Source organism: Stegodyphus dumicola, chromosome 3 (assembly GCF_044657685.1).
Source record: "Stegodyphus dumicola isolate Sdum_Otavi_A_Nest chromosome 3, ASM4465768v1".
In the NCBI taxonomy this organism is placed as follows: Eukaryota; Metazoa; Arthropoda; class Arachnida; order Araneae; family Eresidae; genus Stegodyphus; species Stegodyphus dumicola.
In genome coordinates, this window is record NC_140770.1 from 209,903,720 (window position 1) to 209,927,975 (window position 24,256).

Below are 24,256 nucleotides of genomic sequence, written 5' to 3' on the forward strand. Positions count from 1 at the left end.
TAGCAGATTGTTGTAGAAAAAGTGACAAAATTGATATTCTCATAGGGGTAGATTTCTACTATTCTATAATTACTGGTAAAATTAAAAGAATTTCAAGAAATGTAGTAGCCACAGAATCTTTATTTGGGTGGTGTTTGCAGGGTAAAGTAAATAATGATCATAGTGAATTATTAACTATGAAAGTAATTGTAAATGAAAACTTGATATCAGATCAGTTACAACAGTTTTGGAAGCTAGAAAATTTGGGTTTGGAAAGTGATATTCAAAACGACAAAACTGTTGATTTAGAAATTATGAAATCTTTCGAATCTGATATCAGGTATAAGAATAGCAGATACCAAGTAAAATTACCTTGGAAACCGAATTCAAAACATTTAATGGAAGATAATAGGGATATAGCACTTGAAAGATTTAAGAAATTGAGTAACAAATTTAAAATTGATAACTCTTTGTTTGTTCAATACACAGAGGTTTTAAAGGATTACGAGTTAAAACATATTATTGAACCAGTTCAAGAAGACAATCAAAATGATAAGACCCTATTTTATTTACCTCATAGAGCAGTCATCAGAAATGATAGAGCAACAAGCAAACTAAGAATAGTTTATGATGCTTCAGCCCATAAACCAAAAACACTCTCTCTAAATGACTGTTTATACACTGGTCCGAACCTATATCCTGATATTTTTGATTTATTGATAAAATTTAGACAAAATTCGATAGCCTTTACAACGGACATTACACAAGCATTCTTACAGATAGAGTTAAATGAAGAAGACAGGGACGTTACACGATTCTTTTGGAAAGATGATCCTAATGATAACAATGAGAGTTTGAAAACCTTTAGATTTACAAGAGTTTTGTTTGGAGTAAAATCTAGTCCCTTTCTCCTAGCTGCTACTATTAAGCATCACCTTAAAAAATATTCAGAAATATATCCTGAAACAGTAGAACTCTTAAACAACTACCTGTATGTTGATGACATTATTGGTGGTCACCAAAATTTAGAACAAGCCCTGAAAACAAGTTTAGAAATTGTGAACATTTTTAATGAAGCTAGCATGTCACTACATAAGTGGCATACTAATTCCAAAGAACTCAAAGATATTTGGCATCGCAAAGAATTTTCGATGCAAGAATCTCCTGAAGTTGTCCCGATCAAAGTGTTAGGAATTAACTGGGATACGGATAATGATAATTTTTATTTTGACACTCAGCACTTGACAAATTTCATTTCCTCGTCAATCAACTCAAAATGTTTTCTATTGCAAACCGCAGGCCGTATTTTTGATCCTGTCGGATTTTATGGCCCTTTCACTATAAGAATAAAGTGTCTGATTCAGGAAATCTGGTCTGCCAAAATTGATTGGGACAATGAACTTCCACCTGATCTTAGTTATAAATGGAAAGCCTGGTACGAAGAAATTGAAGAGCTGAACCACCTCAGAATTCCCCGCTACTATTTAGAAGGAATATTAGATGCAGATGTGAAACAAATAGAACTCCATAGCTTTTCTAATGCTAGTTTGAAAGCTTATGGATGCGTGGTATATCTGAGAATAGTTTTGAACAATGGAACTTTTCAAACAGTTTTTGTTGCTTCCAAGAGTAGAGTTGCACCTCTGAAATCCCTTACACTTCCTAGATTGGAGCTTTTGGGTGCGCTTTTATCCGCTAGATTGAGTGATAAAATAGCAAAATCTTTAAAATACGAAGTAATCCCCTTCCACTGGACTGATTCTCAAATAACGTATTTTTGGATTCAGGGATCTCCCGAAAGATTTAAATCTTTCATCAAAAACAGAGTTTATGAAATTCAGAAACTAACTGAAAGCAATAATTGGCATTATTGCCGTGGGAAAGATAACCCCTCCGACATCATATCACGAGGAACTACTGTTGCTAATTTAAGAAATTGTTCACTTTGGTGGTTTGGACCAGAATGGTTGCAAAACAAACGTATAGACTGGCCAGTTCAACCGAAGTTTGACGTGGGAAACGATAAGCAACTAGAACTCCGTAGTAAGATATCTGTTTATGACGTTGTTGTGAAAAGAGATGATCAACTATTGGATATAACAAAATTCAGTAATGTGCTGAAATATCTCAGAATTATGGCATGGGTTAGACGTTTCGTTGCTAAGGCAAGAAAACTGCCTGCTAATAGTGGAACACTAAGTGCTTCTGAAATTCAGGACACTGAAATATTTTGTGTTCGTAAAGCCCAGATGGATTTCTTCACACCTGAAATTAAGGCTCTTCAATCTAACAAGTCAATTTTTCCAAGCTCTGATATATTCAGCTTGGCACCGTTTCTTGATGAAAATAAAATTCTTCGAATTAAGGGAAGATTAGAAGAAACCGAATATACAGTTGACGAGAAGCATCCAGTTCTTCTTCCTAAAGATTCCAAATTTACTGAATTAATTGTAAAAAGGGAACATAATAAGGTTCTGCATGCGGGAGTTGCAGCAACTTTAGCCAAACTAAGACAGAAATTTTGGATTCCTAAAGGCCGTCAGTTGGTAAAGAAAGTTATAGGGAACTGTTTAATTTGTCGGAAATACGCAGTAAAACCAGCGAAACAAATGACAGCTCAGTTACCTAAAGATCGAATTGTTGAAACTCCACCTTTCTATGTTACAGGCGTGGATTTCACAGGTCCAGTTTACATCAGGTCTGGAAACGAAATTCAGAAATCATACATCGTATTGTTTACGTGCGCTGTTACACGAGCGTTACATCTAGAACTCATTTCCAACATGTCTGCAAACAAATTCATTTTGGCTCTCAGACGTTTCATTTCGAGAAGAGGAAACTGTCGCACCTTTTATTCAGATAACGCGAAAACTTTCAAATATGCTGCCAAAGATTTACAGTATTTTTACAGCATAATTAAAGGTACAGACTTTCAAAATTTTTTAGCAAATGAAGGCTTGACTTGGAAATTTATCGTCGAGCTTGCTCCATGGTGGGGAGCTTTTTATGAACGCCTTATGAAAAACATAAAGGAACCGTTGAAAAAGATATTAGGCAGAGCTCAATTGAATTTTGAAGAATTTATGACTGTGTTGACAGAGGTCGAAAATATTGTGAATAGACGTCCTTTGACCTACGTTTACAACGATTTACATGAACCTGAACCGCTTGCACCGGCTGATTTTCTATTGATCGGACATAAGGATGAATATCCATACAACTTTGCTGAGATCCTGAATAACTCTCCAACAAGAAAGAGTCTAATAAAACGAAAAGAATATCAGACAACACTTATAAAACAGTTTTGGAAAAAATGGAAAAATCAGTATCTTCTTGAGTTGAGAAATGCTCACTTCTTCGGTACACCAGAAGCCAAGAAAAATCTTAAAATTGGTGATATAGTTTTACTTGAAGGAACAACTAAATCTAAGTTCCTCTGGGATTTAGGTCGAGTAATTCAAGTCTTCAAAGGACGTGATGGTCTTGTACGATCATGTGCGGTAAAAACTAAAAAAGGGGACCTTAAGAGACCTGTACAATTGATATATCCCCTTGAACTATCAGACTGAAAATGAACTAATTTTGTAACCTTTTAATTTTACTTCTTGTATTTCATATTCACTAACATTAATTTTAGATAATTAGTTTAGTTATTACTAATAATTTACTGTTTGTAATTTGAATTAATATTTACGTATTGAGTAACATTTGAGTTGATGCAGTTAACTATATTTGTTTATTTTATAGAATTTCCTTTTGCAGTTTATATTTACATCAGTTGAATGTATTTGATATGTAAGTTGCTTTCTTATATTTTATTATTTGTATGCTGAAATAGTGATAATTTTTGCAAAAATTATCAGGTGGGGAGTGTGGAAAAATCCCCCAAATGATTTATGTATCGCCGTTAGAGGGCGCTTCGCTTCTGAAAAGGAATGTTAGTTTTAGAGTTTGCGACGTAGTTAGTTAGCAGTGAAGATGATGATAAGAGTTAGTTAGCAGTGATATGATAAGACATATTTCTTCGATGCAACGAAAGTTGCTTTGTAAATAAAATGATTATTTTTGTAGATTGTTGAAGTATTTCACTTCATTTAGAATTAGAACCACCTTTCGCAATAAGGCTTATTGTCACTCCTTTGAGCTCGATGAAGTATGAACGTTTTTGATTGCACGCTGTATTTACCGATCGGGCACACTTAAAATCCGTTGATATGAATGAAGTGTTAGTAGGAAAAGAAAGACATAAGACCCTCAGTTTATTTCCTCAAAACGCTGGAAGACAAAATTGGAATGGACCTTAAGAATACAACATTCGTATGCTTTGCTTATAACTAAGAAATCCAAACGAGCAAGCTCTTAGTTACTTATCGAATAGCTATGCTTGATAAAGGAATCGATAGATAGGAATAGATATAATATTGGCCTGTAAAAAATATAATATTATAAGACATATTTCTTCTTATCCATTATTAAAGAATCTCGGAGTTAATAATTAAGTATGACGAACACCAATTTATTTATGAGTTAACATACGAAAAGAAATAATAAAAGTGAAAGAGATGTTTTAGCTACATAGCTCGCGCGAAGCGTTCCAAGTCCTAACAGTCGTTGGCACATGCCCTGTAAGAAAAAGAATGTTTATATTTTGGCGAATCTCGCATCCCGTTACCTAGAGCAGATACTCTGTTTTGAAGAATGACTCTGTTACAGTAGTAAAAAAAGGAAATGAAATATATAAAAAAAATATCTATTGGCTTCGAACAGGCTAGACAGAGAACTGGTCTAAGGGCTAAATGGCATTACAGCGAAGCGGTGATCACGAAACGGCGGCGATGAGTACTCCCATTCATCTGAACAACCATCGCAACGCTCCATTTTTGCGCATACATTCTATTTTAAATTCAGCTTATTTCGGTCCCGTCTACCTGTGTTTAATTATTTTATCAAATTTTTTTGAATCATCCCGTATCATACTTCAAATTTTTTTCTTGATGCAAAGCAGAGAATAATCGAAATTTACACAAAATAAGTTATGCTGGTAATAATTACCTCTTTATTTAAAGTAACCAAGAATGTATCACAATGTTTCCTACTACAGCCTTCAGTTTCGCCAGTATCTTCAACATCTTTTCACTATTTCGGATTTTTAAGAGCCCTTTAATTTTCAGAGCTTCAGCTGTGAGAAATTCAGTATTTGTATTTAAATTAGCTAAACCGTTACAGACATCGATGTTTTCTATTTGTTTATTATTCCAAATTAAAAAATACGAGAATTCTTTCATTTGTGTCTACTTTTGAAACAGGGGCTTTTATTTTGAAAGTTCTACAATGTATGGCTAAAATTATTATTATGAGTAGGGGAAGGAATGACTTTTGAAAGGACTTTCTAAAAGAAACTTTATCGTATTCACGTTATATACGGAGAAAATCTTGAAATTTTCCATGCAACTAACACGTTCGACATTTAACTCCCTTCGAACTATACCGGTATTTATATAGCAGTCTTACCATTCGGACGCAGTTAGGACTTATTGAAATGAATGTAAACAAAATGTAGATTTGTTTTATGAAACAAAAACATCTCTAATAATAAGTAAGCAATTATTTTATAAATCTGGAATTAGTTATTATTAGATTTGGATATCAATAGTAACAAGATATTTATTAAATTCGTAAACTTTTCGACAGCATACCCCAAAAATCATAATCATTTGGATTAGGGTTGTATTGAACTATTTATACTAATGTTTATGAAAAATACAACACCATAAAAGAATTGTCAGAAATGAATGAAATTTACATATCGAACAAAACGCAGTTTTAATTGGGCTTTATAGTTATCTAAACAGCCGTTGTATGTTGCAAACTCAATTAATTCCAAATTCTATCATTATTTTTGCTAGTCTTTTAGTCACTTAGCAACCTGAACGCTATGGAAGTTTGAAGGCTGATTGTCACTCCTTTGAGCTTGATGAAGTATGAACGTTTTTGATTGCACGCTGTATTTACCGATCGGGCACACTTAAAATCCGTTGATATGAATGAAGTGTTAGTAGGAAAAGAAAGACATAAGACGCTCAGTTTATTTCCTCAAAACGCTGGAAGACAAAATTGAAATGAACCTTAAGAATACACTACTTGTTTATTTGTACCACTATATTACTGATAGTGGTACAAATAAACAATTAAATTTACAAGACAAAAAAAACTGACGTCGAAAATCAGTACTTTGTGTGTTCTCCACGCTGAGCAATGAGAACCTGTAAACGTCTTGGCGATGAATCTTACAGGTTCTGAATATAATCCTGGGAAATGGCATTCCATATGGCTTGGACCTGGCGCCAAAGATCAGTCTTTAGTGTATGCCCCACCAGCTGTACGAGCGAGTCGCTAACCGATGAAATACCAGACAAGCTCAGAGGGCGACAAATCTGGGGAATAAGCAGGCCATGGATGAAGCGAAACCTGTTGCGCCCTAAAGAAGCCTTATGCAGGCTGAGAAACATGTACACCGGCATTATCCTGCTGAAATTCTGCGCCCGGAATACGTCGAAGTACGGGAAGGACTTCTGGCTCCACAACTTCCCTTATGTAGTGATCACTGTTAAGGTTGCCCGCAATCTGCCCACTAAATGTAATCGACAATTATACCCAATAGCTCCCCACTCCATGATGCCAGGCGTACCAGGATACCACGCACTGTGTTTCCATGCCTGTTGAAATCGGAGGCGTCTGTGATTCCGCGATAGAGAAATCCTGCCTAGACTTTATACTGTAGCAGACGGCGTCGAACCGTGGAGCTAGACAACAGAATACCTGTAGCCGCGCTCCAACGTTGTGCTAACGCAAGAGTGTACGATACGTCACAGCCATGCAGATGAGGTTCTGTCGTTCGGTGCCCTTGTGCTATTGCGTGCCCCACTGACCGGATTTCGACTTGTTTGGTTCTCCTCTATTCGTTTCTTCTAAACATACATCTCTGCTGTGACACGACAGTACGTGATGGCGGCGAATGCTCGATATAAATGTCCACCCTCTTGCATACCGAGGAGGCGGCCTCGTTCGAACACTGTTAGTTGTTGGTATGGCACCCTCCGCCGTTGACGAGGCGTACTGACCATTAATTAAACACTCACCGCAGACACAGGACGATAAACAGATCTCAATGCTACTTGACAATCAAAACAAAAAAAACAAAAAAAATACAGTTGCAATGGAGTTCTGCGCATGCTCGCGTCATTGCTGTGTGTGTTTTCTTGAGCTCTGATTTTCAGCTTTATTTTGCGGTAATTAATGAGTGTAAACTATTTATTGTGTATAATTTTATTTGTGTAACTGCTCTGCTTTATATTTGTGCAAGTTATTTCAAGTTGAAAGAATTATTGTTAATATTATGGCTCTTGCAAGATTTCGGCATAGTTAAGCCTAGTTGACGATTTGTTTACTTCTTTGAGTAGTGCTACGAAGTAAAGGAATGCCAGGATGGACGAAGAAGACGATGATGCGTTTTATAGTGCGCTTAAATGTTGCTATAATAAACTTGAAATGGCTATTGAGTCAAAGTGTAATATGAACCAGAACATTCGTGAAGAGGCAAGGCATGCAATGTGTGAGTTAAAGTGTTTGATTACTAAGAATTTTGAACGTATTAAGTCGTTGGGTTACCGTGAAGCTTGTAGGGAAAGTCTTAAAGACATTTTCGTAAAACCATCGTATGCTAGTGCTGTGCTGCCATCTCCTGTGGACAATGTGAAACAAAGACCTAGTTATGCTAGTGTGGTGGCGCCATCTGATGTTACAAGGATTAATGAAAAGTCCTTGATTTCTTCGGATTGTTGTTTAATTGTAGACTCTGAAAACTGCTCTTCTGACGATGTTAAGAAAGTTATTAAACTAAAAATTAATCCATTAGAAGCCAAGTTAGGTGTATATACTTTAAAAAATATTGGAAAAGATAAAGTCTTGGTTAAGTGTTTGACAGAAAATGATCGGAATAGACTTCAAGCCGAGATTAATGAAAAGTCTCCGGAATTGAACACGTCCTTGCCAAAAAAGAGGAATCCTGTTTTACTTGTAAAAAATGTGCCAAATGAAATACCTAATGAAGATCTTCTGAAAGTGATTTTTGAACAAAATCCCGAAGTTGTTGAATCTGATGAAAACAGAAGTATATGTAGAGTTTGTTTTACTTTAAAAACCTTCCAGTTCACGAGGCACGTTGTGATTGAAACGCACCCCCATGGTTCGTAAACGTATTCTGAATCAAGCCAGGTTGAAAATTAATTGGAGTATATGTGAAATTGACGATTTTATTATCATCAATAGATGTTTTAAGTGTCATCGTTTTTATGTTTAAGTCAACCATCGTGCTGATGAATGTCGTGAGCGAACAGCCTGTTTTAACTGTTCTGGAGAACACAGGGCAAAGGATTGTTCGTATAGGAATGCTGTAGCTTGTATAAATTGCATCCGCTTCAATCATAAAACAAAAAACAGCTATAAAAAAGTGAATGTTAATCACAAACCCTTTTCAGAATGTTGTCCTAGTCATGAATTTATGAGAAAGAACATTCAATCTCGAATTGATTATGGCTAGATTGGCTAGACGCGTTCTAAAGTGTGTGCAGTTAAATCTTCATAAATCCAAATCTGCGACACAACAGCTAATTTTAAATATGGAAGCCGATGATATTGACTGTGCTTTGGTTCAGGAACCTCATTATTACAAGAATTTTCTTCCAGGATATCCTGGCACTTATAGACTTTATTGTGATCCTAATTCTGATAATGTAAAGGCGGCAATCATTATGCGATAACGTGATTTATCAACATTTCTTGATTATAAAAATACGGATTATAATATGGTCACCTTGGATGTTACTGTTGGCTCAACTGTGCTCACTCTTTTTCATACTATTTTGAACCCTCAAGAAACATTGACTTAGATCTTTCTAAATTAGTCAAGTTTTTTTGTCTAAAAATCTTAATCGACTGGTTTGGTGTATGGACTCTAATGGCAAATCTGAATCATGGTTTAGTCCCTATTCAGACTCTCGTGGAAATAAACTGAGTGAATTTATTTCTGCCAACAACCTATTTGTTATTAATGAAGATTATGGACCTACGTTTCAGGCAACTCAGGGTTCTAGCTATATTGATGTTACTGTTATTGGTTCAGATCTTCTCCAGGATGTTTCGAGTTGGCGGCTGTCTGAAAAAGAATCCCTTTCTGATCACATGATGATTGAATTTGAATTTTGTCTCTCTACATTCTTATGAGACACCTCAAATGTTCCTTTTAAAATCTTAAATACAGGGAAAGCGAATTGGGATCGTTTTCGAAAATTTTGTTCTTCTCGCATCACCCGTTTCATTGATATTCTTAACGACTGTACTGACGGTTCTCGCCTAAATACTCTTGTTGAGAATTTTATTTTTGTCAAATTCTTGCATCTCAAATTTCCATACCTGTTAGGAATCATGGTAAGCAATATGTTCCTTGGTGGTCTGCCGAAATTTTTTGTATGAGAAAGAGGCTTAATGCCTCTAGGCGTAGATTTCAGCGTTGTAAAAATCCGCCTCTTAGAGAACTTTATAAAAGTAAATATCTTGAATATAGAAAAGTTTGCAATCTAAAGCTTGCCGATGCTAAATCTCAGTCTTGGAAAACATTTCTTTCGACCATTGATGTTCACAATGTATGGAAAAAGATTTACACGTATGGAGTTAAAAGAGATTTCATGAAAAAAATTGAAATAACTGGTATTTGTCTTTCTACTGGAAAGACAACCAACTCTTTAGAAGAGACAATTACTGCTGTGCTTCAGAAATCTCTCCACTCGGATCTAGAGGAAAATGATGATGATTTGCATAAGGAATACCGCCAAGCTGCGCGTACTGCTTATTCTCCTTTTGTAGATCCTATGTTTTCTTGTGATGAAGTTAATACAGTTATTTCTATGCTGGAACCAAATAAATCACCTGATCCTGACTCTATTTCGAATGAGATTATTAGACAGTTTCATTTAATGTTTCCTCAATTTCTCCATAAACTTTTTAACGTTTGCCTAAATGTTGGCATTTTCCCACGTGTTTGGAAACATGCTCAAGTAATTCTTATTCCTAAAGGAAATGAGTCTAGGATTCCTCACCTAGATAACCTTAGATGTATAAGCTTACTTCCTGTTTTAGGTAAGTGCTTGGAAAAACTTTTTATTAACAGAATTTGCTGGTATCTCCGCCATGGAGACCTTCTTTCTGGTAATCAGTATGGTTTTACACCTCAAAAAAGTCCTGAAGACGCTCTTTTACGCTTGAATGAAATTGTTCAGAGAGGAAAAAATGAAAACTTGCACACTATTTTGGTCTTTTTGGATATTAGGGGCGCCTTCGACTATGCGTGGTGGCCTTCTCAATCTTCTCAACAAAGTGGAACTTCCAATGAATATTTTTTCACTTGTTGCTGATTTTTTAAATGATCGGGCGGCCAAACTGCAATTGGGCTCGGCTTCTTCAATTCGTCACCTTGAAAGGGGTTGCCCTCAGGGCTCTGTTTCAGGACCTACGTTTTGGAATATTATTATTAATGATCTTCTATTAAAACTGGAAAATCTTCCTTGTTGTGATACTATAGCCTTTTCGGATGATATTTTGTTTTGCTTCCAGAGTAGGGACCTTTCTGCTACTTTTTTGCAGACACAAGAGACTTTAAATTTCGCCTCCAACTGGTCAAAAGGTTTTAATCCTGATAAATTAGATTTTAATCCTGATAAAACCAGGGTTATGATTATTGAAAAGCGAAATATCTGTTATGATGCATTTCAGTTATCTCTCGATGGCACCCCTTTGACTGTGGTAAAGCAAATGAAATATCTTGGGGTTTTTCTTGACTGTAAATTTTCTTGGAAACAACACTTAACTTATGTATCAGAGAAATGTGATAAATTACAGCTTGGATTAAGTCGTATTGCACGCAACACGTACGGTATTAATTACAACGTTCATTCGCTCATTTATGAACAAGGAATTGCACCCTTCATTATGTATGGCTCTAGAGTCTGGGGTATATCGCTCAAGAAGAAGATAAATTATAGATATTTATGACGTGTTCAAAGGCGGATACTTCTGCGGGTCATATGTGGACATCGTACCGTAAGTTATGAGTCTGTTTATGCAATTTCTGGCTTTCCTCCAATTGACATTGCCATTCTTCATTCTATTGCTTATAAGGAAAATATTTCTGCTTCTACTGTCTCTCAGTATGATTGTATTTTACCTCTATCTGATCTCCCTCATCCTTCAGAAAGAAATGCTATTAATTTTATTCAGTTTAGCAATAAAATCGTAGATGATTCGCCTGTAACTTGCTATACTGATGGCAGCAAAATTGATGGCAAGGTTGGTCTCGCATTTGTTGTCTTCAAAAATGGTCTTGAATTTGAGCATTTTTAATTTAGAATCAGAGATGAATGTACCGTTTTCATAGCTGAACTTCTGTGCTTAAACTTCGCCGTCAAATGGGTCTCTAAGCAAAACAGTGCTGTTTTGGACTATCTCATTTGTACTGATTCCCTTTCATCCTTGGAGCTCTTAAAATGTATTTCTTCTTCTAATAATATCATTATCGAGATTCAAAAAGAACTGAAAAATCTAAAGGATAAAAATATTTCGGTTACATTTTCATTTGTTCGTGGTCATACAGGTGTTGTTGGGAACGAACGAGCCGATTTCCTTGCTAAGACTGCGACTAAACAGGAAATTGACACTTTTGTCAATATCCCTAATTCCTTTTATAAGGTCATGAATGAAAGCATCGTGGAGTCGTGGAATCACGAATTCATTAATTCAAATAAAGGGAGTTTAACTAGGAGATTTTTCCCTTCTATTAAAATGAGATTGTCATGTCATCATTTCTTCACAAATTACAAATTAACCCAGTTTCTTACTGGACATGGGAATTTTAAAAGTTATTTGAACAGATTTAAGTTGAGTCCTGAGTCTGTCTGTGACTGTGGCCTCGGCGGCGAGGAGAATGTTGAACATGTGCTTTTTCTATGTCCTAAATATGAGAGCGAAAGAAAAGTCTTGAAACTGGGACTGAAAAATTCTAATATTAACTGGCCTCCAGAGTTTTACCAATTTATTTCCGAGAGAAGTGCTTTTAACACTTTTTGTCAATTCATTGTAAAACTTTGTAATCCTTCTTAATTTTATTTCAGTTTTCTCTTCTGTTTATTTTGTATTGTGTTTCATACTTACTTCTGTAAGCCCCATGTGATACTATGTGGTACATGGGGAATTTGTTGTGTTTCTTTTAATAATAAAAAATTAAAAAAAAAAATACAGTTGCAATATACATGGAACAAGCGGCCGGTTCTCATTCCACGCATTACAATGCGTAATCGTTTTGCATTCCTAATCATGTGTACGTCTTAACTCACTTTACATTTCCTGCAAGTTTGTTCAATTTGCCTAATTCTTTCATGGTGTTGCAATTTCCAAAGACATTAGTGTAAATTACGGTAAAAGCATGCATTCGGGAAGGATATTATAAAAGAAAGTAGTATGGGAGGAAACTGGAAAATACTCCTGCAGTTAGCATATTTACCAGGATTTAAACCTGGTTCAACTGCCAGTGTTATCCTTTCGGTCTCTTGATTGCAGATAAAAGATTCTACTTCTACATTTTTTAGTGTTCGATTGTGTTTAAATTTCAGATAAGTTTTATCAATGATGTATATGTCTGTTTAAAATGCGTCTTATATTTCTGTATTCAGAGACAACATACAGATCTGATTCCTATATATATTTTCAGTTCATTAACATTCTACTAAGCTTTCAATGAAGTCAAATTTCATTCTAAATACTTTTTTCGTTATTTCAGTTGTCAAGCTTAATTTTTATAAATATCTTTTACAGACATAGCTGAAAATCTTGGATACGAAGAGGAAACGAAAGAAATCTATTCCCTGTAAAATAGGATCTAAATCATGCAAAAATATACGCATTTCGAATTTTTAAAAGAAATATTTATTGCTTAAATATTTTACTATTTTAATAAAGTATGAAATAAGATCTTTTTGTAAAATTTATACAACTGAATTACAAAATTCGATGAAAAATTATTTTTGTGTGTCTTACGGAACCCTATGGGCTAGTTAAACATAGAATATAAAGATCAATCAATAAAAGCCGAGTTAAAGGCTGAAACACCTATGACAAAGCACCAGCTACCAAGGAAGTACACAGAACTGTAAGAAAAATTATGAGTATGCCTATGTGGTATAAATATATTCTGTCAAAAAATCAATAACCAACTGTTCACGCTTTTCAAGTAGTCACTGTATATGAGAACTGAGAAATAGATTCATTGAAAGAGGAACCGAGAGTTATAATTCTGTTTTCGAAGGCGAAAACATTGCCTTTTATCTGTTTATTTCAGTATCTTATGCTTCTTTAATCGTCTCATTTTTCTTCCCCGTAGAAAAAGTATGAGGATCTGTAACCCTCTGCGGAATAAAAATAGTGTTTCCAACGTCGAAAACCACACTACCACCAAGCTGCAATCCTTTGTTCTGCATCGAATTGCCACTAGAAGCACACTTTTAAATGAAATCGTCTGAGATGTCATGCTATGAGCCGAGAGGATCTGATGTCGAGCATCGGCCTTTTGCATAGGCACTAACACAGCGGCAAAGGAATCGACTTAGGAATCGTAGCGTCGTCGATCGGCAAAGGAATCGTAGCGTCGTCTATCGACTAGCATGGCCATTAACCATTTCAAATGAGCAATCTTCAACAGCAATTGATTCTAGTTACTAAAGACAAATGTTATTATTAGACAAGCAGGTTATATGGCCACAACTCCACTCAGTAAATCTATTTTTCGGCTGTTGTGTGTAAAGACTACTTTGAACCTTCAAAACATCTTTCATTGATTCGAGATCTCCCATCGCTAAGCGATACATGCATTTAATTGAAACTTGAACACTTTCACTACTTGTTAATTTTTCATGATGCCACAAGAACATTTTCTACTTTGCTTATGTCGGCAAAGTCTTGCATGCAGTAAAATTGGTTCCCCAACGTTAATTTTGAGATATACTTCCCAACGTGAAGCTAGAAAATCGTACAAAAAATCGCTGCAACAGCATTAGGAATGCAAGAACATCTGGATAAGGCCATACAGGGTGAATATGCTTTCATTTTTCTTCTTGTGCATCGATGTTTCCTAGTAGAACAGGGATGTCAAACAAACTCATAGGTACACTTGAGCCAAACAAACAAGGTTTAACTTTAGGCGGGCCGCAAAAAAAATCAATATTCATAGAAACGTAGATTTATTTCGAATAATACAATAATAAACATATATATATATATATATATAAGAACAAGAAAACTTTAATATTTACGTCCTGATACTTGACATCTCTTCTCTGCTATTATCTTTCCTATTTCGGGAGAAATTTTACGATTTCTAATAGGAGACTTATTACCTTTCATGGCTGAAAATAACTGCTCGCACCGATAAGGGCTACCAAACATGGAAATAATTTCATATGCGAATTTTCGAGTATTTTCAAACCTGGCTGGTAAATATTTGTAAAATTCAGGCACGCCCACTTCAATGAACTTTGCTTTCAAATTTGAGTTGCACTGAATCGCGATCACCTCCATTTGCATATGGCTGGGTACTGAGTCAATACTTATTGAGAAAATCGAACAAAACAAAAAAATTTGTCTTCGAGGGAACTAAAATCATTAAACCTCGTTTCAAATTCAGTTGTTAAATTTGCAATTTTTTCTGCGTATTTTTGATACGAACAAGTATCATCTAAACTTGATTTGTTCATGTTGCACGTCGGGAAGAGCGTCAAATCTTCATTTTTAAGTTGTTTTTCCCAAGGAACTAGTTGACATTTGAATGCTTTAATTATGTCAAACATGTTCATAATGATATGATCTTTTCCTTGTAACGATAAATTTAAATCGGTTAAGTGTTTGGTTATATCAACCAAGAAAGATAAATCTTGTATCCATATTGGATCGTAAAACAAACTTACGTCTTGATTTTTCGTTTTTAAAAACTGACATATTTCTTCTTTCAAATCCCAGAATTGTTTGAGAATCTTGGAGCAAGATAACCAACGTACCTCGGTATAGTAGGACAAACCCGAACATTCACTATCTAACTCACTTAAGAAAGCAGTGAATTGAAAAAAGAAAGCACTGATTTAAACCTCGAGATCTTATAAAATTTATAACTTTTTTATATATGACAAAACATTCTCCATATTTATTACTTTCGCGCATAGAACTTCTTGATGTATAATGCAATGCATATGATGAATGTTTGAACCGTGAATTTCACTAAGTTTTTTTCTTAGTAATGCTACGAAGCCCTTATTTTTCCCGGTCATTGATGGAGCGCCATCTGTAGCTACAGAATTTAATTTTGCCAAAAGTAGATTGTATTTCTGCAGAATTCCAAAAACACAAGTAAATATATCTTCTCCTGTGGTAGTAAAATACGTTCAACACAGTTCAATATACTTATTCAGTTTAAGTATATTGAACTGTGTTGAACGTATTTTTAGGAGCTCCTAAAGCGAGGAAATTGAATTGCGTAAATATGTGTCTGAGGTGAAAAATTTTTATATCATTTTAAAGCCCTAAAAAAGATACATAAGAGGATATAATCTTTAGGAATGTATCGCCTAGGACTGAAAAGATATTGTCATTCAAAGTTATCAAGTTCGTAAGTTATTAAAATTTAATAATACTCAATGTTAAACTAATATTACAACGACTGCAGCCAAATCATTTAAATAGCTTATTTCTCTGTGAAACTCAACATATTGTATCAAGAATTACAGTACCAGATAGAGCAAATTTTTCTCTTTCAGAATATATAATTTTTATATAAATTTATGTGATATTTTTTCTAAATATATTGACTAAAATATTGAATTTTCACTAATATTTATTTTTAAAATTCATAGAAAACCATTGTTGACATATCAGTTTTAATATAGGTCATGCAATAATTCCTTTATAAGATTTGTATTACATATATTGAGAAACTTTTTATTAAAATATTTCACGTTATCTTTCTTATAATAACGTAACATAACAAGGATATAGACAAATCAACTTTTCTCATGTAATTTAATGTAACATAAACATTAAAGATAAATATTAATTTAATATCTTTAATCCTTATGTATTTTTTACAACAACTGAAACTTTCGGTATTTAATATCAACTGTTTATTTAACATGTATTAATATAAAGTAGATACATAAATAGTCTTATTAAATAAATAAAAAATAATAATAATAATAAAAATATTTCTCAACTGAACTCATAAAGTATTTAAAATAAAATAAATAAGATTTACATTTATTTACTTCTTCCAACCCTATATTAATACAAAAATCTAGATCTTCAAGTTTAACATCACTTGATACCTGTCATTCGACTGATCCAACGGCTGTTCTTCAGCGTTTTAAACTTTCAAGGATTTGCAATACTGATGCTAATTCACAAAGCACAATTAATAATACTGATAATATGGATCAAAAATTCAAAACGCTTATGAGGAATGCATTTCATTACTACAAACTCGAATATCTGGCAAAAGAGGTCTCTCTAAGAATTTATATCTAAAAATCAAATCTTTGATTGATTTTATAAAAGATTCAAAACTTGCTGCAAAAAACTCGCATTCATCTTCACTCTCATGTGAAGATAATGAAATAAAAAGTTCTAATGATGTTAGTCATCATATCAATTCTAAGAAATATATGGATTCAGCAACTTCACCTATTAGCTGTCAAACAAGAAAATTCTATGATGACGTAGCTCTCTCATCAATCAGTTCTAACTATGAATACGAAACCAGTTTACAAAATATATCTTTAAACAAGCAAAGGATTTCAACATCAAACCAAAGTCCTTCTCTGCAACAAAATTATATCCAGGATGCAAACAATAATCCACCCATAGGTTACAACGACATGCAGATTTTACCACGAAATGAAGAAAGTTTGATTTATCATCAAAATATCAATAACGCATTTATATATCCTATATCTCATGACCAAATACAAAAGGAAAGATCCAGATCTTATGCCGAAGTAACCAAAATAAATAAAGATCCAACTAAAAGACAGACTCCAACACTTCTTATTATCCCAAAGGCACAAATGACGAATCGTGAATTGCAAGATAATTTAGAAAAATACAACCCAGTTTCCAAAATTGGTGTAAAAATTCAAAAGATTTCACATATCCGAAAAGGTGGTATTGCGGTTTCATGCAATACCAAAGAAGAAATACTCAAGATTAATTCCATATTGGAAAGCAATAAAAATATCAATAATTTAGTTTCTTTCAAAATACCTTCCAAAAGAAAACATAAATGCACAATAAACAATATACCTAACAATACTGGTCCAGAAGATGTCACTGAAATAATTAAACAAGCAACTAATTTGGATGAAAATGAATTCATACCCTCTTTTAAAATTAATGACAAAAGAAACAATGGAATAAAATGGGTAATTGAATGCTCTCCTCTAGCTTTCAAAATACTAATGAAACAAAATATTATTAACTACGGCTGGAGAAGTCACAAAATCGCAGAAGTTTTTGGATTACGTCGATGTTTCATATGTCAAGACTTTTCACACTCAGTCAGAAATTGCAAACATAGAAACTATTGTGCATTCTGTGGCGGCAATCACAATATCAAAGAATGCCAAGCAGAAAGTCCCTTATGTATAAACTGCAAATTACATAATGATGCCAATAATACGGACCTTAATACATATCACCCTGCTTATGCACCAAACTGCCCAATATGTCAAAAAGAAGTGACCAAAGTAATTACAAGAACCGAATATGACATCTTGGATTAATTTTATCCTTACCATTAACAAGTTAATACCAATTCTTCACTTTAATTCACCAAAACAATATAATTAATATATCACCAATACTAATTAAAAATAAAGAATTTGACTCTCAAAATACAACAAATTAACCTTCAAAGAGCCCACTCTTCTATGACAAAACTGGTCCAAATTTCAACCGAGCTCAATCCAGACATAATCCTCATACAAGAACCCTACTGTGTCAATGGAAAAGTTAGCGGAATACCAAACTGTTGGAATTGTATTCAATATGAATCTTCAGATGAATCTTCAGTCAGATCAGCTATCATCATCAATAACAAATACTTATCTCCAATAATAATCTTTACAAGTAAAGATATAGTTTCCATATTATTAAATAACAAAGAAAATCAACTTATCATCACCTCCTTCTATGCATCGCCATTAGAAAATTTAGAAAATAACATTACAAGCCTTTCTTCAATAATAAGGAAACATTCAAAATATCAACACATAATAGGAGGCGACTTTAATGCCCACCATGCAATGTGGGGATATAATAATATTGATACAAGAGGTGAACATGTCGAAGATTTTATAGCAGAGCATAATTTAGTTCTTCATAATAATGATAACAGCCTACCTACGTATGAAACAATACATGGACGTGGATGGCCTGACTTAACTATAACCTCATATCAAATAGCTAACAAAATTGTATCATGGGAAGTTTTAGATACCATATCGCTATCTGATCATAAAATAATCTCATTCAGAATAGATCTTAATTTTGAAATAACCTTAACTCATCGATTTAAAATTAATCCAAGATCTATTAAAACTTTTAATAAGCTCCTGAAACAAGATCTCTTCAAGATCCATCGGGAAATCAATAATTCATCTGATAAAATCACACTTAATAAATCAATAGAAAACCTTACAATATTCATACAGCACTGCTGCAAACAATCATTTATAACCCAAGAACCAAATAATAAACTTAACTTAAACTGGTGGACTAAAGAATTAAGGATACAGAGAAACAAAACAAGAGCATTCTATAGGAAAATGAAAAAAGCCTCCCTTCAAGAACTGAAAGATAAATTTTACATTATATACTCACAACAAAAAGCAATGTATAAAAAAATGATACTATCAGCTAAAAATAAATGCTGGAGAGATTATTGTACCGAAAACACAGTAAGATATGGAAATATTTACAAGATCTGTATGAACAAAGTTTTTAAACCAACCCAAATCTCCATCACTTCAAACCTCAATTAAACTCAACATCAAGATCAAGATACAACTTTAATAACTCTTTCTAATATCATGGAATAAGTTTTTCTGCAAGACTCCTCTCAAGAAGATACTGCTGAACAATCGTACATCAGAAATAATAATACAGCTCCAGATACAATGGATGACTTCCCCTTTACATTAAAGGAAATCTCTAATATAATAAAAAATTTAGCAAGAAATAAGGTACCAGGACCAGATGGAATATCTAACCAAATAGTCCAACTTATTCATTCTATTGATCGAACTCTTTTCTTAGATCTCAGTAATAAGTGCCTACAATTAAGCCCATTTCCTACTCATTTCAAAACTGGTCAAGTCATTTTGTTTAGCAAACCAAGCGCAGATGCAAATACTCCAAAATCATACAGACCAATCAACTTATTACCAGCAATAGGAAAAGTCTTAGAAAGAATAATAGCAAATCGTCTACGACATCATCTAACAAAAATAGAATTTATCAGCAATAATCAATTTGGATTCATCCCGAATAAATCGACAACGAATGCCATAGATTCAGCTTTAAACCAAATTCATATCAATAACTCCAATAATCTGCATTCTGCTTTTATTTGCTTGGATCTAACCAAAGCTTTTGACTCATTATGGTGGCCATCTGTACTTGAAGCATTAAGAAAAGCAAATTGTCCAAAAAACATATTTAACTTACTTCAAGATTATCTATGTGAAAGAAAAAGTTTTATAATGTACAACAATAAGATCATAGAATATGCTCAACAAAGAGGTTGTCCACAAGGTTCCTGCCTTAGTGCTGACCTTTGGAACCACGTTTAACTCAATAACATCTTTCAAATGGCCAAACCATACACGAAATGTCGTGAACATTGTGAGTTTAAGAGAAAATAATGAGCGGTTTGTTAAAATTTAGATCAGATGAAAGATCTTTTAATATATAGTATTTTAATACTATTTAGCACAGTGTAATAAGTTCATTTTACAGTACGCAACATCCTCAAAAATGATCGTTACAACGCAGTTCAATCATCCATCTTTAGAACAACAATCTCTCTCGTTGCCATTCCGTAACATAGAAACTTACCTCTCATGGAGTTCGATAGTGGCGCGACATTCTCCCCGCCTTGAGTTTGGGGATACAAACTCAAAACTGTAATATAATGATAATACATACATACAATTTTGAAATAACAATAACGTACATAATAATAATAGAAATATTTCAAAATATTAGAATGCAAATAGAAATCAATATTTTAGAGTTCAAACACAGAAAGTTCAAAAGTTTGTTTAGAAGTTTATAAATCCAGTCTTTTAGATGGTTTTATTTTTCGTCCTGAGCGAGACACGCGAACAGTTTCATTAGAGTTAATATTAAGCTCAGGATTTTCAGCTATCACTTCCGGAACCTTCTGAGGTTCCGATACGACTTGCTCGTAATTTGGGGTCAATTCCACAGGGTACAGTCGTTGGATTGGTCTTAATATGTTTCCCTTTTCAGTTCGCAGTTTCACAAGTCTGATGATTCCATCTTTTCCTGGAAAGAGTTCCAGTACTCTCCCTAGCAGCCAATGGAGCCTTTTTTTATCATCTGTACCAATTAACACTATGTCACAATTTATTTTATCTTCTCTTTTGTTAACTGAAGAACGAAGGAAACCCAGATACTCCCTTTTAAACCTTCGTTTTAGATTTTCACGAACCTTTTGAATATGTCTCCATCTCAAAACAATATTAGTCTTTTCAATTTGATCCAAATCAGGAACATCATTTAATGGAATGTCCTGAAGAAACATTGACGGGGTCAAGGTCTTCAGATCTTGTTCCTCGGACATGTAAGTTAACGGTCTGCTGTTCATGATAGATTCGCTTTCACAGACGAGAGTCTGCAATTCCTCGTAAGACAAACAGGAGCGTCCAAGATTTTTTCTCAAAAGATTTTTCAAAATCCCAATCAAGCGTTCCCAGAAGCCTCCCCACCATGGAGAGGAGGGTGAGTTAAACTTCCAACGAATTTCGTTGACTCTAAATTCACTTTCAATTGTAGTCCAATCTAATTGTTTCAGAGCATTATTTAGTCCTGTAAAATTAGTACCATTGTCTGAATACATCACAGAAATTCGTCCTCTTCTGGCTATAAACCTACGCATAGCTTGGATGAAGTCGTTGGTACTCAGTGAAGGTATTAGCTCAAGATGGACATCTCTAAATACGGCGCAAGTAAAAAGTACTATCTACACCTTTTGTTTAGATTTAGTCATCAGAGGTCCAGCTATATCTACACCTGATACTTGAAAACTGCTGCTACTTCTGTTCGGTCTTTTGGAAGAGGCGGAAAAGGTACCTCAAGATGTTTTACCTTTTGCCTTTTACATGTTAAGCATTCTTTGATAACACTCCGGACAGTTCTTTTCCCTTTCACTATCCAAAATCTTTCCAGTAAAATAGTCAGTAGAGTTAATGTCCCAGCATGCTTGTTAGCAATATGTTCTTGGGCTATAAATCTTCTCACTGCCAGGTGTTTCGATGGTAGAATTATTGGAGAAATAAAATCTTTCGATTCTTCCTCATTTATCAATCTGGACTTCAATCGTAAAATTCCTTCTTCATCTTCAAATATTAGAAGACCTTTCAAATTTTTTCGTGTTTCTTCATTGGAGTAACATTCCTTTTGTATTACACGGAAAATAGTACTTTGTGCATTTAACAATTCTTCATTTTGAAGTTCCTTACATTTTCTTAAGTCCTTGGCCTTTGGTTGAAAACGCAGTATCCAAGCCATAACCCTAATCATCTTTGAAAATCTAGAGAATCTTCTGGCTAACTGTAATGGAATTGACTCTAGCTCTGTGTTACTAGCAGAGATGACTGACTTTCGTTTCTCTATCTCTACTTCTTTTTCGTTAATATTTACAGCTGACTTTGGCCACTGCTCCTTCGGATTCTTCAACCAGGCTGGCCCTTGCCACCACTTGCGTTTCTGAAGTTGCCTAGGTCCACAACCTCTTGACAAAATGTCTGCTGGATTCTGGTCAGTTGAAATATGGAACCAATCTTCCGAAATTGTCAATTTTCTAATTTCACTTATTCTGTTTGTAACGAATACCGACCACTGTTCTCGACGAGTTATCCACACAAGAACTGTGGAAGAATCTGTCCAAAAGTAAGTCTTGATGTTGGGAAGTTTTAGAGCTTGCTTCAAAGAACTAAACAGCCTAGCACCTATGGTAGCAGCCATTAGTTCAAGTCGTGGTATAGTAATAGTCTTCGTTGGAGTTATTCGTGATTTGGCTTGAAGTAATTGAACAGTCACTGAACCCATACTGGATTCACTTCTTAAGAAAATGCATGCCGCATAAGCTGTCTTGCTGGCATCGACAAAAGTATGGATACTTAAATTGGATTCCTTCATCACACTTAACCATCTTGGAATTTTTATATTTTTGAGGTATTTCAGTTGTTTTCCCCATTTTAAAAAATTCTTCTTTATTTCATCATTCACTTCACCATCCCATGATTCTTTGCTCTTCCAAGCGACCTGCAGCAAAATCTTAGACTGAATCATAACAGGTGCAAGGAAACCTATGGGATCAAATACTCGACTAACTAGTGAAAGCATTTTCCTTTTAGTTACTTTTTCTCTTTCATCAAATTTCAAAAATTCGGTGTCTATTTCCAAGGTATCTAAATCTTTGTCCCAAACCAGTCCTAATACCGGTGATGTTTTACTTTCTGAAAATGCAGGAATGCCAGAACTTTCCCATCCTCTGAGATCAAACATTCCTTCTTTCATTACATTAGTTGAAGATTCGATGATTATTTCTAGTTCGTCATTATTTTGTACACTAGTTACGCAATTATAGACATAAAAACTATCTTGTAATTTTTTAAGAAATTCTTCAGAATATTTTTCTTTCTACGTTTCTTTGGATAAATGATGGTCAATAACCGCCATCAGCAAAAATGGACTACAAGTAATGCCAAATACCACACGGGTGTGACGAAATGTCTTCACTCTACCATCATCACCATACCAAAGAAATCGTAAAAAATCTCGATCTCTTTCATTTAGAGATATCTGTAAAAAAGCTCTTCTGATGTCTGAAATCACACCAATTTCATGTAAGCGAAATCTTGCTAGAATAGACGGAATAGTTTCAATCAAATTAATTCCAGTCTCTAAGCAATCATTTAGAGATGGCTGATTAGAAAGCTTTGCCGAAGCATCAAAAACGGGTCTAATTTTCATGGAAGATAGTGAGGACGTTTCCTTAATGACTGGACGATGTGGGAGGTAATGAACAACGGGTAAAGACAACTCCTTTTGGGGAACTTCTTCAATCACTCCTTCCTGCAGCCATTCATTAAAGACTTCATGATACCTTTCACGATATCCGATTTTTTCCAACTTCTTCGTAGTAGATTCGAGTCTTTTCAAAGATAGGTCATAGTTGTCAGGTAAGACTGCATGCTCAATCTTCCAAGGCATATCAACCTCGTATCTACCATTTTCTAATTGACGAACTGTTTCTTGGAAATGAACCATAATAGCTCTTCTTGACTCTTCTTTAGTTTTTTGTTCAACAGGATCTCGGATACCCAATAATTCTAAGTCCCATAACGATGAAATAGGCAGGTCTTCTTGAGATAACATAGAAACTATAGTCATATTTACATTGTGCTGATGTTCGGATTGAGGTACTTTACCCATCAAAGTCCAACCCAATTTTGTTTCTATAGCCACTAAACCTGTTCTTAGTTCTTCTCGTTTGCCAGTAAATAACTTCCCTGCAACGTCTGCCCCTAACAGTACTTCAATAGGGCCTGGATTCCCTTGGGTATCGGTTAAGCGTATTCCCTTATTTCCTAATTCGCGAATCCAAGAACCGTATCTTATGCTTGAAATATCATTACAAATAACATCATGGTCTACAGCATCTAATTTACACGAATATTTATCATCAAGGCTACTCAAATAAATCTTGTAACATTGATGTTTATAAATTTCAGTTTTCTTTCCACCAAATAAAGAGTGACTAAATTCTTCTTCCCATTGCAAGTCAAAACCCATTTCTTCTGCAGTAGACTTTAAAACATAACTT

General features: G+C 34.4%; 1 protein-coding gene and 1 long non-coding RNA gene across 5 annotated transcripts in view; one reads left to right on the forward strand and one right to left on the reverse strand.

The window, feature by feature from the left end:
* LOC118192957 (uncharacterized) overlaps positions 1–13,056 on the forward strand; it is a 52,760-nt gene extending 39,704 nt beyond the window's left edge. For 3 of the 4 annotated variants that reach the window (XM_035363978.2, XM_035363981.2, XM_035363979.2), the window contains one exon: positions 12,901–13,056. In XM_035363978.2, coding sequence (XP_035219869.1) covers positions 12,901–12,956 — 56 coding nt within the window. In that variant the 3' untranslated portion in view covers positions 12,957–13,056. Of the gene's footprint in view, positions 1–3,726; positions 3,775–12,900 lie in introns of all 4 variants that reach the window. The other variant, XM_035363980.2, reaches the window with a different exon arrangement.
* The window catches only part of LOC146998262 (uncharacterized), a 215,735-nt gene that overhangs the window by 175,852 nt on the left and 15,627 nt on the right, over positions 1–24,256 (reverse strand). The window lies entirely within an intron of this gene.